This window comes from Bubalus kerabau, chromosome 22, assembly GCF_029407905.1.
Source record: "Bubalus kerabau isolate K-KA32 ecotype Philippines breed swamp buffalo chromosome 22, PCC_UOA_SB_1v2, whole genome shotgun sequence".
NCBI classification, from domain to species: domain Eukaryota; kingdom Metazoa; phylum Chordata; class Mammalia; order Artiodactyla; family Bovidae; genus Bubalus; species Bubalus kerabau.
In genome coordinates this window covers 43,075,874-43,096,880 of record NC_073645.1, presented here as the reverse complement: position 1 = coordinate 43,096,880, position 21,007 = coordinate 43,075,874, and the positions used below count along the sequence as shown (strand labels likewise).

Sequence of the window (21,007 nt, the reverse complement as noted above, 5' to 3'; positions counted from 1 at the left end):
GGCTTCACATTACTGATTAGTTCTGTACATGTGTGTTCATAATTCTTTTCACTTTAATAGTTTATATTAAGCGCAGACAGGGTCAATTAACTCAGAAAATTATGTTACTGATAAAATAAATTTTGCAAAACAATTATGTGTCTGAACTTCTTCATAGGGATTTATGTGTGAAAGGTGAAAAGAAAAAATTTGAAGTATGTAAGTTAGTATCAGTGAGCACAAAGAGTCCAAAACTGGCAGGAATTATGAGAATACCAGGGTATGGAGAGGTCAAGCCTTGCTTTGGTCACAGCGAAGCAGCCAGGACTAGAGGCCATGGCCAAGAAGCAGACTCCAGACTGGGATGATTATGACCACATTTCCACTAACTGGCTGTGTACTTTGGGGCAAGTGTTTTAATCTCTCCAGGTCTTAGTTCCCACATATATAAAATGGAAATAATAATAATAGTACCTAGTCCACAGGGTTGTCAAGGTATTAAGCAGAGAATTTGGCACAGCATTTAATATAGTACTAAGCCCCCAATAAATGTCATCTCTGATTAACATCAATAAGCTAATGCTCTTCTTTCTAGTATATCATTTATTTTTATAGCATTTAAACAAACAAAAAGAAACCTAGTAAATAATGTCCATGTTTAATTACATTATAGAATAACAAATAATGGTAAAGAAAATCCTTTATAAACCACTGGCCACAATTTTAAGTGAATTACACGTTAACTCTGCTTGGCATATTTATAATTCCTAGCTGTATAATATTTGAAATCACCAACCCTCATTCTTCCTTGACCATATTCTGGCTCTATAATAACTAGATAAGTTTGAAATAATATTTTATTTGCAAATAAATATTTAGTGAAAGTAAGAATTCCCAACATAAAAATAAGAAAATGTAAGTCAAGAAGATGATTTTTTTCTAAATATTGCTCAGTTAATTATTTCTTCAATAACTATTTATTGTACATCTAGAATGGGCTACACCCTGTGCTGAGTACTGGGGATGCAAGGCTGAATTAACCTCTGTCCCACCCTTTAGGCGCGTATAACCTATGGGAAGAAACAGACAAGTAAAATCACAATGACAATCGGCAGATAACTATTAGGGACCACATAAATTTTGCTTATTTTATACCCCTCTGGTTTATTCAGAAAAGAACGAATCTACATTTTAGTTTTCTGAAGTATTAAATTTGATTTAATAGTAACAACAATCACTGACTATTAATTTTGCCCTTCAAAAAGTATACCTAACATGAAAGTCAGAAGGGAAAAAATAAGTGGCTTACCAATCATGTTATCTAAGGAGAGGTCTGGGAGTTTATTCTGTAGGACTCCTACAGGAATTCCACAGAAAGACACTGGTGAATATAAAGGTGACACGCCAGAACTACTGCAAAGATATAATAATTAGACAGTTCTTACATATTTAAAGTCTGCATCATATGTTAGTAACTCAAATTACTAACTTTAGGTCATAGTACTCCATCCATTTTTTACACTAGTCATTAATCTAAACCACAGGTGAAATATCTCTAGCAGGTTTACATAATCCCCTTGTAATCTAATGTCTATGTATTTTTTACAGAAAAAGGCCTTGCTATTTTTATATGATTCTGGCAATCTTAAAAAAGGGGGGGAAGCAAAGCAAAACAAAAAAGAGATCCTATTGGTTCATTTACCTGCTCCGTGAATTCCGATTACAAACAGCAGACTTCAGTTCCCATATCATGACCCTGCCATCGCTCACTATGAGGGCAGCTGCATTCTCATTGACAGGACAACACACCATACTGAAGGGACGGACGGTTTTTGTCACCCTGATTGCATCACACTGGCTTCGTAGGTCATAGGTAAGCTCCTGGACAGGATCTGGATCTTAACAAGAGTATTGTTTTCTTTAAATATTAGAAAGCAACCATATTAATGTCACTGCTACTTGTTTCAATGTAAATAATACCTCAACAAAAAAGAACATCATCCCTTCAACTAAAGCAAAGTTTGTCAAAAATGGCTTCCCTGTGTTTACAATTACTAATTTCTTCAGGATATAAGACAATTAACTTAGTGACTGTCCACACCAAGTTTAATGTCCAAAAGAGCAATTATCAAAATAGCTTATTTAATATTTTTTAAATGAAGACAATCTTTCAAAAAAAGATCAACAGATATATGATTAAATAATGAACAGTACACCTGTAGCCCATCGTAATTTACTGTGCTCTACATCACGATGGTGTGATCACTCACCTAGAGCCAGACATCCTAGAATGCAAAGTCAAGTGGGCCTTAGGAAGGATCACTATGAACATGTCTAGTGGAGGTGATAGAATTCCAGCTGAGCTATTTCAAATTCTAAAAGATGATGCTGTGAAAGTACTGCACTCAATATGCCAGCAAATTTGGAAAAAGCAGTGGCCACAGGACTGGAAAAGATCAGTTTTCATTCCAATCCCAAAGAAAGGCAACACCAAAGAATGTTCAAACTACCACACAATTGTACTCATCTCACACACTAGCAAAGTAATGCTGAAAATTTCCCAGGCCAGGCTTCAACAGTACGTGAACCAAGAACTTCCAGATGTTCAAGCTGGATTTAGAAAAGGCAGAGTAACCAGAGATCAAATTGCCAACATCCACTGAATCACAGAAAAAGCAAGAGAGTTCCAGAAAAACACATACTTCTGCTTCATTGACTATGCCAAAGCCTTTGACTGTGTTCATTACAACAAATTGTGGAAAAGTCTTAGAGATGGGAATACCAGACCACCTTACCTGCCTCCTAAGAAATCTGTATGCAGGCCAAGAAGCAACAGTTAGAACCAGACATGAAACAAGACACTGGTCCCAAATTGGGAAAGGAGTACATCAAGTTCGTATATTGTCATCCTGCTTATTTAACTTATATGCAGAGTACATCATGTGAAATGTTGGGCTGGATGAAGGATAAGCTGGAATCAAGACTGGCAGGAGAAGTATCAATAACCTCAGATATGCAAATGATACCATCCTTATGGCAGAAAGCGAAGAGGAATTAAAGAGCCTCTTGATGAAAGTGAAAGAGGAGAGTGAAAAAGATGGCTTAAAACTCAACATCTAAAAAATGAAGATCATGGCACCTAGTCCCATCGCTTCATGGCAAATAGATGGGGAAACAATGGAAACAGTGACAGATTTTATTTTTTTGGGCTCCACAATCACTGCAGATGGTAACTGCAGCCATGAAATTAAAAGACGCTTACTCCTTGGAAGGAAAGTTATGGCCGACCTAGACAGCGTATTAAAAAGCAGAGACATTACTTTACCGAAAAGGTCCATCTAGTCAAAGCTATGGTTTTTCTAGTAGTCACATATGGATGTGAGAGTTGGACCATAAAGAAGGCTTAGCGCTGAAGAATTGATGTTTTTGAACTGTAGTGTTGGAGAAGACTCTTGAAAGTCCTTTGCACAGCAGAGAGATCAAACCAGTCAATGCTAAGGGAAATCAGTACTGAATATTCATTGGAAGGACTGATGCTGACACCGAAGCTCCAATACTTTGGCCACCTGATGCAAAGAACTGACTCACTGGAAAAGACCCTGATGCTGTGAAAGATTGAAGGCGGGAGAAGGGGACAACAGAGGATGAGATGGCTGGATGGCATCACCGACTCTATGGACATGAGTTTGAGCAAGCTCCAGGAGTTGGTGATGGACAGGGAAGCCTGGCATGCTGCAGTCCATGGGGCTGCAAAGAGTCGGATATGACTGAGAGACCAAACTGAAGAGTAAGCCTAAAAATAATTGTATTTTACGAAAGATGTGAAAGTCACTTTCACCTTTACATAGCACATCATTCCATAAAGACATCAGTTTTATTCTCCAGGATGAGATTGGAATTGACAACTGAATGCCCTGAAGACTTATTAACCTATGTCACTTTACCATGGAAGTGACACAGGTTTAAGACATTCCTTGCTAAAGCAGAAGAAAAGTCAAAGAGGTGTAATAATAAAGGTATATATAAGGCTGGACTTGTGTAAAAGAAACAGTCACAAAAGATAAAAGGTACTTTGCTCATGGATACAGACAAAAAGGGATTACAAAATACTACTATTTTTGCTGCATACAGGAGGTGCACTGTTATAATACCCAGAGATTATCTTGGGTTTGTGCTTTCTTATGTCTCATACTATAACCATATTCTATTATCTTAAGGCAGGGATTATCATTAACTCCATGCTTTTGCTAGTATTTGCCACATAAAGCTTTAAAAAATAATTCTGAAAAAAAAAATAAGTGAACATTATTGTGAGATATAAACTTACCTGGTTCCTCATTTGAAGTGAAAATACTACTGTAAGATCTTCGAACACGTAAGGTTATACAACCATTTTCATGTAGGCAAAATAAACCATCACGTTGAAAGCAGGGAACTACCTTTAAATAGATGATGTATTTATTTTTCAAAACCATAGATCTTAAAATTATATATACAGTGAGACTCATAAACTCGTATTTATAGAATACGGGCAAAAAGTAAAACAAAAACACAAAAGCACACATATAATCCCCTTATCTATCAATCCTAAAAAATTTGTCTTTATTCGTGTAACTTAAATAGTTCAGTATCCATCTCCAGATCTGTCAGAAGAATTTCTAGGGTTAAATCAAACCAATCAGAAGTCCAGAAAAATAAGGAATGTAAAATAATATTGTCAATCTTTAAATAAATAGAAAAAAAGGGAAACTAAGGACTTTTGCAAGACTATGCAAAAGTATAGATTATTTTTCTCTATATAATTCATAATCAACTTTTGGTGATGTAATTTGTAAGCTGTAGATACCTGCAGAAAAGGAACTCCTGTTCGCTCTATTGCAATCACACCCACTGTCTGATTCACCTCAAGATCAAGGATTAAAATCTCACGAGGGTAGAGCAGCAACATGTGATTCCTTTTGGAAGGCAGGTATGCCAACTGAAGGCAATCATTGAGAGTTATGAATTCTGCACTGGAAAAAGTAAACATTTACTTCAGGCATCAAGAAATGAGTCAGACTCACACATGAACGTATGTACAAAACAGATATGGATCCACAGACAAGAAAACAAACTTATAAGTACCAAAGGTGGGGTGGCCATGAGGGAGGGATAAATTAAGAGTTTGGGATTAGCAGATACAAACTACTCTATATAAAATAAACAAGGTCCTACTATATGGCACAAGGAACTAGATTCAATATCCTATAGTAAACTACAATGGAAAAGAATATGAAAAAGAATAGTAATATGTATAACTGAAGCACTTTGCTGTGTGAGTGTGTGCATGTGTGCGCACACGTACTGCGTCACTCCCTCAGTTGTGTCTGACTCTTTGCAATTCCATGGACAGAGGAGCCTGGCAGGCTACAGTTCATGGGGTTCTCCAGGCAAGAATACTAGAGTGGGTTGCCATTCCCTTCTCAGGGGATCTTCCCAACCCAGGGATAGAACCCACGTCTCTTGCATTGCAGGCAGATTCTTTACTGTCTGAGCCACTAGGGAGGCTCCATATAATTTAATATGTATAAGTGAATCATCTTGCTGTATATCAGGAACTAACACAGCATTGTGAATCAACTACACTTCAATTTTTAAAAGATGAATCAGACTTTATTCATATCTGAAAAAGCTAAAAAAGGATTGAATTTTGTACTTTCCATATAATAACCATCAATGAGAATGTACAACTGTCTCCCGAAATAACCAACATGAGCTAGCATCTAAATATTAGATCTCTCCTTTGTGCCAAAATCCAAATTATGACAGTAACACTAGACAGGCTGGAGAGATATGTTTCCAAATTATTGAAAGTTTAAAGTAAACTAGTAAGTCTGTGATATGAGAGGGTAAGTGACAATACTACACAGCACTCATAAGGCAGTACTGTCATTCTTATTTTGTAGTCAGAAGTACTAGATGGAGGGCTGAAAAGAAGCCGTGGGATTAAAACACAACATTTAGAGTAATTAGGGCTAGAGAACTGGATCAGGAGTCAGTGGACTATCTGTTTGGCCTTGAGCAAGTCACTCCCTCTACTCTGCCTTCCTTTATTTTTCAGCTGTCTTAAAGATTTTTTGGAACAAAGTTGGGTATTTTATTCACTTGCCACAGAATTTTCTTCTGTGTAAATAAAAGAGATGAAACAATATGAGGATTGTAAAGATTGTTGAAGAGTCTCAAAAATCATTTCAGTAATTTGTGATTGTTGTATATACCTAATCACAACTTTGTATTTATAATAAATTTACATATTTATTTCAATAGGAATGGGCATATAATTATGTACCATCTTCTTTTTACATAATAATTTTATTAAGGTTTTGAAATTTAAAGTAAAGTTAGATCAGAGGACCATGGAGAGGGATGTGGACTGCATTAAAATTCTGGCTGTGCACTTCCCAGTTGGGCAAGCTTAAATAACAAATTTAAAACAATGTAAGACTCAATTTCCTCACACAGATGAACATATGATTCACATGAGAGAAAATACAGTATGTAGGTCATAAGTTATAAAACTATGCAGGTTAAAAATAATTATTTATGATACAGAATTACTGCAAAAGAAATAAGTTCTCAAGATACTTAAGGAGTAATCTTCAATCATTTCAGCATAGGGTGGGGGATAAATTGGGATAAATTTAACCAGCCTATGGTTTAATATATAAAACTGATATTTACATATCAATTCAGAATTTGTAGAGCAATTTGTATTTTACCACGTTTTTCAGGTAATTACCCACAAAGTCTAGATAGAATAATCTTAGTATATTAAAAATAAAAGCATTTTTAAAATGAATGCCAAAAAACTACCAAAGCAATAAAAATATAAGAACCACAGCACTAGGAAAAAAACAGAAATCCATTTTTAATGCATAAAATTAGTTCTTCAAAATAAAATTTTATTCAGTTGAAATTTCTGAAATAAACAAAAATATAGCATTTACCAAAAGAATGCTTATTAAGTATCAGATACTATGATAAGGACTTAAGTTTCTGTATCTATTAATCTTTGTAACAGGCCTATGAAACCCTTTAAAACACCACATCTTAACTATTGGAAGACTGAAATCTGAGAAAGACTAAAGTATACTCCAAGTCACAGAGCTACAGTTCCCCTAGAATCTTGGCCCTTAATCACTATGGGAAACCACATTTACATGCAGAAGAAAAACACTCATATTTTACTGGCTAATGACATTACACAGTATTTAAGTCAGGAAAATGTATTTAAAATCATAATCCAGTTTTGCCCCCTAATTTTTAATGTGTTCAGTGGCCCCCATCTTAGAATCTTTCTCTCTCATTTTCAGAAGTCAAAGATGTTCACTGAAAATTAGTGGGGGTTGTTTACTGCATTACTGGAAACAAAGGAACCATGCTAAGTGCTAAATCTCTTCTTAGAGGAGGAAACAAAAAATATTTTTCCTTTTATAAATTCAAAATTAGAAACAAGAAAGGGTAACACGAAGAAGAAAATCAATCTTAATACATTTCCAAAAATTATATTTTCAATAAACAGATAAACACTGAGTTACATGAATGTTGCTGCTAGTTTTATACTTGCAACTTACCTAGGTTTCTCTTGAGTGATTAAGATTTTCACTTTATTAAGAGCCTTCTTGGCCCCTGTGGCTGCAGCCAGCTTGTTGTGAGCTGGGCTGGAGTGTGGACTGGATATGTAAACTTTTTTCCCAGGTCCTGAGGGAGGCTTGGATGGAGAGAAATCTGAGATGAACACAATGCCCTCGCTGGTGAGTACTGTACTGAGAGAAGTGAAACTCTGATTAAAGTTTAATCAAGTTTAGCATAGAGTTTTATTCCAATACATTTTTAAGAGCAAGGTAATGATAATTTTAATAATAAGGAACTGGCAGTGTTATGCAGACTTAACGGGAATGTTCTCCAAGTTAAACAGAAACAGGTGGTCCATTACAATTCATCAGAGGCCTCCAAGCTCAGCACTCTAAATTAATATCTTATATTAAAAAGATACCAGAAGGTTACTGGCAGAAAGAGCAAATGTTTGTTCTTCCAAATAAATTCAGTGTACGGACTTTCATTAGAAACCTTTCCTCATTATATCTCATAACTTCAAAATCTAAAGACTTTCAGAATATAAAATTCACAGAAGAGGAAAAAAAACCTATATATGAGGTTCTGCATACCACACTTGGCAAATTCAAATATTTAACTTGTTGATACTAATTTTTTATCATTATCATGAATTGCTCTGTCTAAATTTACTTCCTTTTTCTTCTTGAGTGTCAAACTGAAGCTTGGGATGTGCAAAGAGTGTTTTCACTTAATATCTAGAGTAAAAGTGCCAACAGTGGCTAAGTGTACAGGAAACAGAAATATTTTATGCCTTTTTATGATTGAAAAAATAATCCCCCTCACAACTGGGGCCGACTAACACCTGTTGCTGCTAAGTCACTTCAGTCGTGTCCAACTCTGTGCGACCCCATAGACGGCAGCCCACCAGGCTCCCCCGTCCCTGGGATTTTCCAGGCAAGAACACTGGAGTGGGTTGCCATTTCCTTCTCCAATGCATGAAAGTGAAAAGTGAAAGTGAAGTCGCTCAGTCGTGTCCAACTCCTAGCAACCCCATGGACTGCAGCCTATCAGGCTCCTCCATCCATGGGATTTGCCAGGCAAGAGTACTGGAGTGGGGTGTCATCGCCTTCTCCAGACTAACACCTATCTGATCATAAAAATCTTATCTACCCTGGCTCTTGGCAATGAGTGAGGCTGTTTTAAAGGCAGGGAACAAAGCATTCAAGAATTATGACAACCCCAGCACATTCAATGAGCAAATCAAAGATGTTAGGTCAACTGATGCTTTGAAATCTCGTGCTTTCATCAACTAAATTACAGAGATGCAGTAAATTAACCTGAAGCTTTGTCTCCATTTCAGATTATAGAAGGCATCCTTCAAGGTCGAAGTCTGTCCCCTCCTTTTGTGATGTCCTCACTCCCTGACTCTGTCAGCTAAGCCTGCTCTCCTCAGGGCTCCCACAGCACTGCCCTCCACAGCAACCTAGTGAGTGCACACATACGTTCACATTTACACATTTACACATACAAACCCTAAACACATCATATTGCAGTTATTTATACAGCTGTTTCCCATTTTGATTTCTACTTGTCTGACCTTCTGTCCCTCCATCAACTCACATACCCCTCAATAAATATTGGAGGATACAAATTGGAATTTTGAGTCATTCAAATCCAGGGAAAACATTCTTTACCATAGTAGATCTCCTCATCTCTTTGAAGTTGTTCATCAAATATCAAAATGAAGCCTACCTTGACCAGTTTATCTATTACAACAAGCCCACTCCCACTCCCCTTATCTTGTTTTATTTTTTATAACACTCATAATACATTGTAGTGTACTAATTCATTATGCTCATAGGTCACCACCTAATTCTTCCTCACTAGAATGCAAACTTTATGAAGGCAAGAATCCTTGTCTTGATTCACATATTCCAGACTCCCAGAACACTCCATGCATATAGTAAGTAAAAGCTCAAGAAATATTTGTTGGATAACTGAATAAAAAATATTTAGTCACAAAAATATCTGTCTAGAATCTAATTTTTAGATCAGTGGCTCAGTAAAACATTAAAGTATATTGGCAAAAACAGTCTCTGCAAGAAAAAACTCCCTTGGGCTTAGTCTGTTCTTGACATGCATCTGTTTATGGCACTCAAAAGGCCTGGAATGAATTAGAACAATATTTTGAAAAGGAAGAAATGAATTTGGCCACAGACTAAATGAAACCCTTGACTCAGGTTCTTTTGATGTTCCTAGAAAAAAAATTTAATTAAGTCTGAATTAGAATAACACAGCAACTCTCTCGTTCTCTGACTAATCTAATTCTGATCACAAATTCCATACACTAAAGGTCTAGCTTGCTGATTTAAATTTCTAATCATCAGAATACTTGAAAAAAATATGGGTTATGATTTAGTATCTTTACTAGGAGCTGAAAAGATATGAACTAGATGTGCGTCTGATTTTAAGATGTATGATGGGTGTACGTGTATGTGTATCTTATGTATATAGCATTAACCATATATATTACAAATACCTCAATTCATTTTCCACAAGAAACTAGTACTCACAAGTTAAATGTGAGGGATCAAAAGGATCAAAAGAAAAAGAAAGAATGTTATCAGCATAGCTCTTCTTCCAGAGTTTGGTGCCAGTATCTGCATTCCAGAGCACAATGTAATTCGGCGGATGGATAGCAAGCAATAAATCCCGGGAAGCATCTTGATTCCATAACCACTGAACATCTGCAAAGACCAGATAAATAAAGACAAAATTCAGAAATCACCCACTTTAAAACACTTGGTTAATGCATCCTTTATATCTAGTTGTGTGTATGTGTTTTCATAATCCTTAAAATCTTAACTTCCCCCCTCCTCTTCAATGTTGCATCTAAGTTTATGTGTCAAGATTGACAGGGAAAACTAATTATACATAAAAATGAGCTGCCTGAACATTAGAATCTAGAGGTCAACATTTCCAAGTAATCTGAAATATTACTTCAAAGAAAATACAAGGCAATTTACACTATTCATTAGTTAAAACTTTATGTCAAAGACTTGTCCTAGCCAGGATCAATGTCAGACTCTCCTAATGTTTTTGTGGAGTTACTTAATGGGACTTTACAGAATTGCATGTTTTTTTAAGACAATAAAGAAGATAAAGATCTAGTTCAGTAGGTACAGTAAGTACTCAATAAGTACTTTTTTAACAGTCATTTAAAAGATTCACCCAGTCAAGAGAGCCACACAATCAAAGCCAGGAATGCTGTATTGATTAGGTCAGTAACATAAGCAAGCAAATGATCTACTGATATATGAAAATGAGAATAACATTTTATCTCTATTAGCAGAAAGTAAGCATTGAGGGCTAATTCAAAGGTGCAGTTCAGGGGAGTTTATTTATAGCTTAGATCTACAAGACCATTTATAAGGAGCTTAAGTTTTCTCATCATGCTCAACTGAAATTAATGAGTTTTACCAAAGCACAAATCAACTGAGATCTGAGGAAATAAGCCCAGGAGCATATTGATAGGGAAAAGAAAGCTAGATTCGGATCCACAGAACTGGCTACACACAATCAAGAGTTAACTGAGAAGTGATGAAAGTAAATGAAAGGGACAAAAACCAACCGCTCTAACAGTAAGTGTATTAACACAGACGCTCGGTGGAGCGCGGACTTTCCTCACCCTGAATAGGCTTGGCATGCTCTTGGATCTCACACTGTGCTACTCCTGCTGCTACATCCCAAACGATGATCTTTCCATTGACATCAGCAGAAGCTAAGCGCAAGGAATATGGCGAGCCAATGTTATGATGATAATTTTCCCTGGCCCATTTAACCTAGTATCAAGAAGAAACCAAATCAAGTAAATATTTGCACTGGATGTAAACCATACATAATTTTCATAAAACACTGACCAGAACTCAAGCTACATTCTACACTTATATTACAAAAATAGGAAATTAGCTTCCTCAAAAGTCAGACGTTTTTATTATGATTTTTTTAAAGCCACAACTAAAATAGTTTTGAAAACATCACAACTTTCTTGCCTTTAAAATATCAGAAATGAGACACAGGCTTAATAATCTGGAGAATGCAGGTAAAAATTCCAGAATACTATCTCTTAAAATGGTATGATCACTGGTATATCATCTAATCACAGTAAAGACCATAAAATCTAATTCTGACAGAACACATAAAATCCTAAACTGTTAAGAAGAATCTTCTCTTGCACTCTATTCTTCTAATTAAAAGGAGACAACTTTGAGCTACCAAAATCTTGCAAAAGGAAAACACAAAAGCAAACAAAAAATCTGGGTATCCCTCTCATAAAATCGGAAAAAAATTGCAGCAGTTTTTTCTCTAAAAAAATAAATTTATGCATCATACTTTTATAATAACATTAATAGTTTTTTAAATAAAAAATACAAGAATCCCAGCACAAATCAGGTTAATTCCTGAGTACTGAGCACTGACAGAATAAGGAATAAAACAGTCCTTCCTCTGAGCCAAGGTCTTCCCTGGGCACAACCTCCCTTCTTTAGCTCCTACTTGTTTACTTTGGATCATTTCCCACATAATACTCTGTAATTATTTTATTTACTTTGTTTTGACCTATCACCAGTCATGCTCCATATGGCAGGATCATGGGGGCCTTGCTCACATTTCTATTCCCAGACCCTAACACAGTGTCTGCAGCTGACATTCAAGTATGTGTTTAGTAAACAAACTGAACACCACGGACTCTTCAAACATATACCTATATTTGAATATATAGGCATATACCTATGTACACAGACACACACATGTATGTACACATAAAAGTAAACAAACTCAGAGAAAATGCTTAGGTAGGGAAGCATGCTGATCAATTCCAATAGCATTCATGAAAAAGATGGCCAAAAGTGTTCCGAACTTCAGTGTTAACGAGACACATCTTTTCCTCAGGCAAGAGTTTTTTTTAAATGAAAATGTGTGTCTGCACATATGCATGTATACATGTTTGAATGTGTATATATGTATATGTTTACTTTATACATGTGTGAAGGTATGTATACTCTCCCTCCTCGTTATTTACAGAAGCTGTATTTGTGAATTTGCCTACTCGCTAGAACGCATTTGTAATTTTATTTGTAAAATCAGTATCTGCAGTGCTTTTACAATCATTAACGGGCACACGCAGAGCGGTGACAAACCTGAGTCACTCAACATACAAGAGCATCCCAGCTGCGGTTAACAAGGTGCTCTCGTGGCAGTTCTCAGGATGTAAACCAATGTCTGTTCTGAGGCCTACTTACTACTATGTTTTTGCATTTCTGGGCTTCCGGTTGTGACTTCACTGTTTAAAACGGTCCGCAGCGCAGTGCTCAAGTGCTGTCTAGAGCTTCTAAGCACAAGAAGCTGTGCCATGCATTACAGAAAAAACACACGAAATAAGCTTTGTCCAGACATGAGTTATGGTGCTGTCGGCCATGAGTTCAATGATAATAAATCAACAGTATATAATAAATAAGATGTCTTTTAACAGAAACACATATAAAACAAGGTTATATATCAATCAGTTGATGAAAATATTGCAACTAGAGGCTCACTAGGAACCAAATTGCATTATTTCCCCCAGGAGCAATCAGTGTTTCAGTATTTGCTAATTCAGTGTTTCCAACAACTTTACAGAATAAAACTACCACACATAAGATTATTGTAGGGTGTGTGAATGTGTGTGTGTGTGTATGTGTGTGTAGTACTTGAATTCCATCTCTGTATATATATTTTTAAAAAATCACCTAAACACATCATAATCAAACTGCTGAAAATCAAGATAAGGAGATGAGAAAAGATACATTGCATACAGAGAAACAAAGACAAAAATTTCTCTGGGAGGTAATTAAGTGATCTTTAAAGCACTACAAGGAAAAAAAAAAGTACTGGTGAAACAGTTTCTCAGACAAATAAAATCAGAAAGGATCAACCAATATCAGATACATGCCTCAAGGACTTGAAGGAAATTCTTTAGGCAAAAGGAATATGACACCAGACTGAAACACACATCTATACTAAGAAATGAAAACTCCAGAAATGCAAAAAAGACAGAAATGGGGGGAGAGATAATATTTCTTCCCCAAAAACAAAAAAATTAAAAAACAAAACCTATACTCAGCATTAGACTTGATAGTGAAAGACTGAATGCTTTTTTCCTAGGCTCAGGGTAAGACAAAGGCATTCTCCCTCAGTCCTAAGCACTATAGTAGAGGTCCCAATCAACACAAGAGGACAAGGAAAAGAAAGAAAAGACACCAGATTACTAGTGAAAAATCCAAGCTGTCATTATCTGCAGATAACATTACTGTCTATGTAAGAAAAACAAAACAATAACACTCAAGTTACTAAATCTAATGAGTTTAGCAAGATCATAGGATACATGTAGATATTAAAAAAAAAAATCACCTGTATTTTTTCCTATTGCACATTACATACAAAAATTAACTCAAAATGGATCTAAAACCCAAATATAAGAGCTAAAATCATAATATCCTTAGACAAAAATAAAGATATAAATCTTCTTGACACTGGGAAAAGCAATGGTTCTTGGTTACAGCCTACATCAAAATTTAAAACTTTTGTGCTTCAGAGGGCACTATCACAGAATGAGAGAAAATATTTGCCAAGGCATATATCTGATAAGGGACTTGTATCTAGAACCATAAAGAATTCTTTCAACTCCAAAATTTTAAAAAATACAATTTTAAAATGGGCAAAGGAATGAATAGACATTTTTCAAAGAATATCTACAAATGGCCACTAAGCACATGAAAAGATGCTAAACACTATTAGCCACTAAGGAAACACAAACCAAAACCACAATGAGAACCACTTCATACCCCCTAGGAGGGCTATAATCAAAAGGACAGATGTTGAGTTTGAGGAGAAATTAGAGCCCTCATACACTGCTATGGGCATGTAAAATATTGAAGCCTCTTTGAGAAAAAACAGTCTGGCAGTTCCTCAAAAGTTAAATATAAAGTTACCATGTAAGTCAGCTATTCTACTTTGAGGCATATACTCAAGAGAAATGAAAACACGGGTTCACACAAACAAACTGTACACAAATGTTCATGGCAGCATTGTTCGTAATACCTAAAAAGTGAGATATATCAAATATCCATCAATAAATAAATGTTGTATCAGTGGAATATTATTTAGCGATAAAAAGGAACAGAGTTCTGACACAAGCCGTGTGACATGGATGAATCTTGAAAAACATTATGCTAGGCGAAAGACGCCAGGCACACACTGCACCATCTCATTCATTTCAAATGTCTAGAACAGACAAATCTACAGAACAGAAAGCAGATTAGTGGCTGCCCAGGGATGAAGGGAAAGGGGGTAGGTGGCAACTGCTAAGGCGTACAAGGTTTCTTTGGGGGGTTATGAAATTGATCGTGGTAATGGCTACACAACTCTGGATATACTGAAAACCATGGAACTGTATGCTTTAAATGGATGAATTTTATGGTAGGAGTATCTCAATAAAACAGTTAACAACCAATAAAAGACCCCAGAGCTCCATCTCCAATAGTAACGTTTCCTAAAATTTCAGATCAGTATAATTCAATTGCCCCAGGTGTCTCAGACTCTGCACCTTAAACACTGACTTCACACAGTCAAGTCATCAGAACAACACTACTATTCAGTTACTCATACAGAGACCTCGGGTCATTCTGATTCTCCCTTAAGACTGTTCACTAAAGTTCACCTCTAGAGTGAAAGTTGCTCAGTCACGTCCAACTCTGAGAACCTATGAACTGTTGTCTGCCAGGCTTCTCTGTCCATGGAATTCACCAGACCAGAATACTGGAATGGGTAGCTATTCCCTTCTCCAGGGGATCTTCCCAACCCAGGGATGAACCCAGGTCTCCCACACTACAGGAGGATTCTTGACCTTCTGAGCCACCAGGGAAGCCCAAAAATACTGGAGTGGGTAGCCTATCCCTTCTTCAGTGGATCTTCCTGACCCAGGCATCAAACCGGGGGTTCCTGCATTGGGGTCATTCTGTCGATTAAGACTGTTTACTATAAATGTTATCAAGTTCATCTCTTAGAGAGCTCCTAAATCTGACTCCTTTATGTCTCCTCTTTATTTCAGGCCCTAAGGATTTCCTGCCAAAATTACTACAACTCTCCTAAATGATCCCACTGCATTGTCTTGCCTTTTTCCAACAGATCTTCCACTACTGCCAGAGTGAGTTTTTCTAAAATGCAAATATGATCAAGTCAATCTCCTGCTTAAAAATCCAAAGTCCATCATAATCTTATAAACCTTTCAGGGTAGGTGACTTTCTCCGGCTGCCTTCTTTCATCACTCCTACTGATTACATGTGTATTCCATCTTTTGGCCATCCTTTACACACACTGCTTCCTTTCTGTTCTCCTTTTCTCCTGCAGTGCACTTCCTAATTTTTCACTCAGCCAGCTACTGTTTACTAGTCCCGAAAATGAAAAGAATTCTGAGCCCTCCTCTGATCCCGACAACCAGGTGACCTCTAGTCCCTTTGTCTTCCCATAGCATATGAAACAGGTCTCACTTACCACACTGTATTTGTAAGTTTTCTTCTCACTCTTCCTCACTGGACAATGAATTGATTGAGGGCTTTTTCATCTCTATACTCTTAGCACATACTAGATGCTCAAAACTAATGAGTGAAATGAGTGGTGCAGTACAGGACAAAATTAGTGTTTTCCACTAGCATTAAAATGACCTAAGAACTACCATTTAATAGTTCAATACTGATGCGACATTAAGTATACATGGAAATACTGCATGTGCATGTGTGATCAGTCTTGTTCAACTCTTTGTGACCCCATGGACTGTGGTGGGCCAGGCTCCTCTGTCCATGGATTTCTTTAGGCAAGAATACTGGAGTGGGTTCCACTTAATCTTCCAGGGGATCTTCCTGACCCAGGGATCAAACCTGAGACTCCTGCATTGGCAGGTGGGTTCTTTACCACTGAGCCATGCGGAAAACCTGATATGGAAATATTAGGCTACCCCAAATAAGAGTTATCACATGTAAAAGCTACTCAACATTTCTACATATGACTTTAATGAGATTCCAGCGATATTTAAAACTTTATAACAGACAATTTATGATAGGGTGGAAGTAGGATCTGACTTACCTTGACAACATCAGCTTTATGCTTTTCTAAAACTTGAAGCGTTTGAGCAGTATTGGAATCAATCACTACCACAAGCGAATGACATCCATAAGCAATTAAACCTTGCCAGCCCCTAACAAAAAGTGTTAACATTTAAGTTAAGAGCAAAGCAAAACAACTTCTCTCTTGCCAAAAGGCATCCTAAACAACAGATAAATCTAACCAATAGGCACCACCATTAATAAAATTATTATGTAAGCCCAAAGGCTAGCACATTACATTTTACCATTTAAATAGAAAAGGTCTAGCTAAGCTTTAAAAAACAAAACTTGTTGAATTTTTTTTTTTTCGGATAAAAAAATTAAGCTCTGAGAGATATGCCTGTAGAGTGTAAAGACATATAAAGCGACTCGGGTCGTCTATTTGTCTTCGAGAGCTTATCCCTCGTCTTACTCAACTCTGAATGCCAAGCATCTACAGAGTGCGTGGGATCACACTCCACGCTCTGTGATAAGCCCTGGTCCCTCCAACCAGATAAAAAGATGAACACTCAACAGGAAGTTTCTGTACTCTTGCCAACCTTCCCAGGAGCCACAGCTACAAGCAGTCTGCTTTATATTTGCCTGGTTATTAATTATCGTTGTCATTTTATAGTAAAAAGATAAAGGTGAAATGAAGAGTTGGCCAGAGCCCAGGGTCCTGGCACAGCGTCCAGTACATTGTTGAATGGATACAGGTTAAGAAACGGGGATGAGAGAAAAAGAAGACAGAACTGGGGAAGAACGGAACTGACAGGAGGGCGAGAAGCCCGGAGACTTGGGAGGAGAGGGTAAGAGTGGGGAATGGGGACGGTGAGGAAGGTGAGGGGAACGAGCGAAGAGAAACAAGAGATGAGAGAACGAGGGCAAGTATATCCACCCAAGGGCAAGTTCCCATATGGGGGTTTTTACAGCGTTTATAGTAACAACAGAAAGCCAGCATTTAAAAATGAAAATCTCTAAAGTGTGAAGGCAGCGTCCAGTCTTGAAGAGAACAAACTAAGCAGGAGGATGAAACCGCTTGTTCTTTCCCCCTTCCCCTCAGAGACTCCTGGCCGAGCCTGGCGGCCTCGGAACCCGGCGCCCTCACCAGTCCACCGCCGCCTTGTTGTGGGCATTGAGGGCCCCGGTGAGGGTGCGCGCCGACACCTTAAAATTCACGGTGTAGGGCAACATCGCCACGGCTAAACTGGGCCCTCAGAGCCGCCGCGCAACCAGGAAGCTGCCGGCCACTGGGCTTCCGTTCCAAACAGAGTCCGGGTGGCTCCTTGGGCGCCGCGCTTTGGTTCCGCTAAATCCGAGGTTCCAGCGCTCCCGATTCCGTTGCCTTCAGGTTCCGTCACTCCTGTGTTCCGCCTGCTTCAGGGTTCCGCCACCTTGGGGTTCCGAGGCTCTGTATAGTATCTGGTTGTGACTTGAAGGAAAAGGTGTTGCCTGGGGTCACAACTGTTTTCTTAAGACTGGGACTGCGTAAGCCTATGTGTCCTGATGAAAATGGTGAAAAGCAAGAGCTAAAAGTCCCCATTAGCCTTCTGCCTTCAATCAGTTAACTTAGAAAAACTACCAATGTCTAGTCAAGGCTGTGGTTTTTCCAGTAGTCATGTACGGATGAGAGAGTTGGACTGTAAAGAAAGCTGAGCGCCGAAGAATTGATGCTTTTGAACTGTGGTGTTGGAGAAGGCTCTTGAGAGTCCCTTGGACTGCAAGGAGATCCAACCAGTCCATCCTAAAGGAAATCAGTCCTGAATGTTCATTGGAAGGACTGATGTTGAAGCTGAAACTTCAATACTTGGGCCACCTGATGCGAAGAGCTGACTCATCTGAAATGACCCTGATGCTGGGAAAGACTGAAGGCAGGAGGAAAAGGGGACAACAGAGGATGAGATGGTTGGATGGTATCACGGATGCAATGGACATGAGTTTGAGTAAGCTCTGAAAGTTGGTGATGGACAGGGAGGCTTGGTGTGCTGCAGTCCACGGGGTCGCAAAGAGTCAGACACGATTGAACGCAAAGAGCCGGACACGACTGAGCAAATGAACTGAACTGAACTGAAACAATGCCAGGCACTGTTGTAGGTGTTGGGGATATAGTGAGGAAGAGGATACAAAGTCTCCGCCCTATGGAGTTTATAGAATAAATGAGATTGTGGGTTTAAGAATAAGTTTCCATGATCTGCAAAAAAAGAGTAAGTGAATGTATAGGATTTACTGGGTGAATGGAGAGAGTGAATGAGATGAATAGCCAGAATTCGAAAATTTTTCAATGGCAACCATGCACTGTATGTGATCCGTTAATGGTTCCTGTAATGAACTGCCATTACTAATACCAGATATCATTTATTGGGAATTACCACATGCTAGGCAGTAAACTAAGGACTTTCCATGTTGCTGCTGCTGCTAAGTCACTTCAGTCGTGTCCGACTCTGTGTGACCCCATAGACGGCAGCCCACTAGACTCCCCCATCCCTGGGATTCTCCAGGCAAGAACACTGGAGTGGGTTGCCATTTCCTTCTCCAATGCATGAAAGTGAAAAGTGAAAGTGAAGTAACTCAGTCGTGTCCGACCCTCAGCGACCCCATGGACTGCAGCCTTCCAGGCTCCTCCATCCATGGGATTCTCCAGGCAGGAGTACTGGAGTGGGGTGCCATTGCCTTCTCCAAGTTAGCTAAGCCTTTTCTTTGATCCTCACACAGGATTTCCTTCTTTTGGTCCTAGGTGTCTTGAAAGGTTAGTGTCAGTAATAGAAGGGCATTTGTTGTGACTTTGGGCAGATCATTTGAGTTCATTAAGCCTCCTTTTCTTCTATTATTAGAGGGAGGGGTTAATTATCCTTAGATCATTAAAAGCATTATGTTAGATAATATATTAAAGAACCTAACGCAGCACTTATATTCCTAAGTGCCTTATAATTTACTGACAGAGCTGGAATATAAATATAGGTCCTTTTTTAGGGGTAGGGGGTGGGATAGCATTGGCCCTCTAAGCTGTGCTGTGCTTAGTCACTCAGTCGTGTCCAACACTTTTCCACCCTGAGGACTGTAGCCTGCTGGGCTCCTGGCTCCTCTGTCCATGGGGATTCTCCAGGCAAGAATACTGGAGGGGGTTGCCATGCCCCCCTCCAAGGGATCCAACCCAGGAATCGAACAGGAGTCTCCTTCATTGCAGGTGGATTCTTTACCAGCTAAGCTACCAGGGAAGTCCCCACCCACAACTAAGCTCAGTCTGTTCAGTCACTCAGTCGTGTCCAGCCCTTTGTGACCCCATGGACTACAGCACACCAGGCTTCCCTGTCCATCACCAAGTCCCGAAGCTTTCTAACTCATGTTCATCGAGTCCATGATGCCATCCAACCATCTCATCCTCTTTTGTCCCCTTCTCCTCCTGCCTTCAATCTTTCCCAGCATCAGGGTCTTTTCCAATGAGTTTACTCTTTCATATCAGGTGGCCAAAGTAGTGGAGTTTTAGTTTCAGCATCAGTCCTTCCAATGAATATTCAGGACTGATTTCCTTTAGGATAGACTGGTTTGATCTCCCAGGGACCCCCAAGACTCTTAGAGTCTTGGAGACCCATTCCTTGGCGCCACTCATGGGGTGCCCAAGTCCCTCTAAGCTCCCTTAAATTTGTAGAAAGATCTTCCCTCTCTAAGGTGTATCCTGCAAGAGAAGAAGTAATGAGAATTTGGCTAAAAGTGGAGTTGGATTTGCTGAGTCACTCATGGGGATACCAAAACCACAGTGATTTGCTTCAAGACCAGGGCTTTAAGGGATCCCAACAGTGAATGTATCAGACAGGGTTTGGGGAATCGCAGTTCTGGATGGACCATGATGACCTTGGCTCTGAAGGGGCTAACTCAGCTCTTTCTAAAAAGCCAGGCTGTCTGTACTCATAGCCAAAGACATAGGCTGTTTGAGCTGCCAGGCAAGCCCTAACTGGTGTTCCTCTGAGCACCTTGCAGTCACATCATGCTTACGATGCAGTCTGGAGCTCAAGTCTGTAGCCTCAGGAGTTAGCTTTAAAAGACTGCAACTTGTATATCTTTCAGGATAACAATGTCCCCTTCTTTTCCAGACTTGGGTCTCCTTCCCTTCTCAGGCTGTGTCTTTACTCAAACCCCTTTCCTGACACTTGGTCACTTAGCCTCCCACTGCCTCTAGCATCAATATGGGCCATGACATTTACTACAGTAGTTAGATTATTTTTCTTATAACACTGCTATTTTAAATTGTTCAATCCTGT

The 21,007-nt window shown here is 38.6% G+C and overlaps 1 protein-coding gene across 2 annotated transcripts in view; it reads right to left on the bottom strand.

The window, feature by feature from the left end:
* The window catches only part of WDR11 (WD repeat domain 11), a 60,463-nt gene extending 42,430 nt beyond the window's left edge, over positions 1 to 18,033 (bottom strand). Inside the window, exons 1-9 of one of the 2 annotated variants that reach the window (XM_055559854.1) lie at positions 17,860 to 18,033; positions 16,753 to 16,864; positions 11,264 to 11,417; positions 10,149 to 10,322; positions 7,593 to 7,779; positions 4,826 to 4,991; positions 4,307 to 4,418; positions 1,682 to 1,877; positions 1,289 to 1,392 (exon numbers count right to left, since the gene is read on the bottom strand). In XM_055559854.1, coding sequence (XP_055415829.1) covers positions 1,289 to 1,392; positions 1,682 to 1,877; positions 4,307 to 4,418; positions 4,826 to 4,991; positions 7,593 to 7,779; positions 10,149 to 10,322; positions 11,264 to 11,417; positions 16,753 to 16,864; positions 17,860 to 17,945 — 1,291 coding nt within the window. In that variant the 5' untranslated portion in view covers positions 17,946 to 18,033. The remainder of the gene's footprint in view (positions 1 to 1,288; positions 1,393 to 1,681; positions 1,878 to 4,306; positions 4,419 to 4,825; positions 4,992 to 7,592; positions 7,780 to 10,148; positions 10,323 to 11,263; positions 11,418 to 16,752; positions 16,865 to 17,859) is intronic. The other variant, XM_055559855.1, reaches the window with a different exon arrangement.
* Positions 18,034 to 21,007: the final 2,974 nt, after the last annotated feature.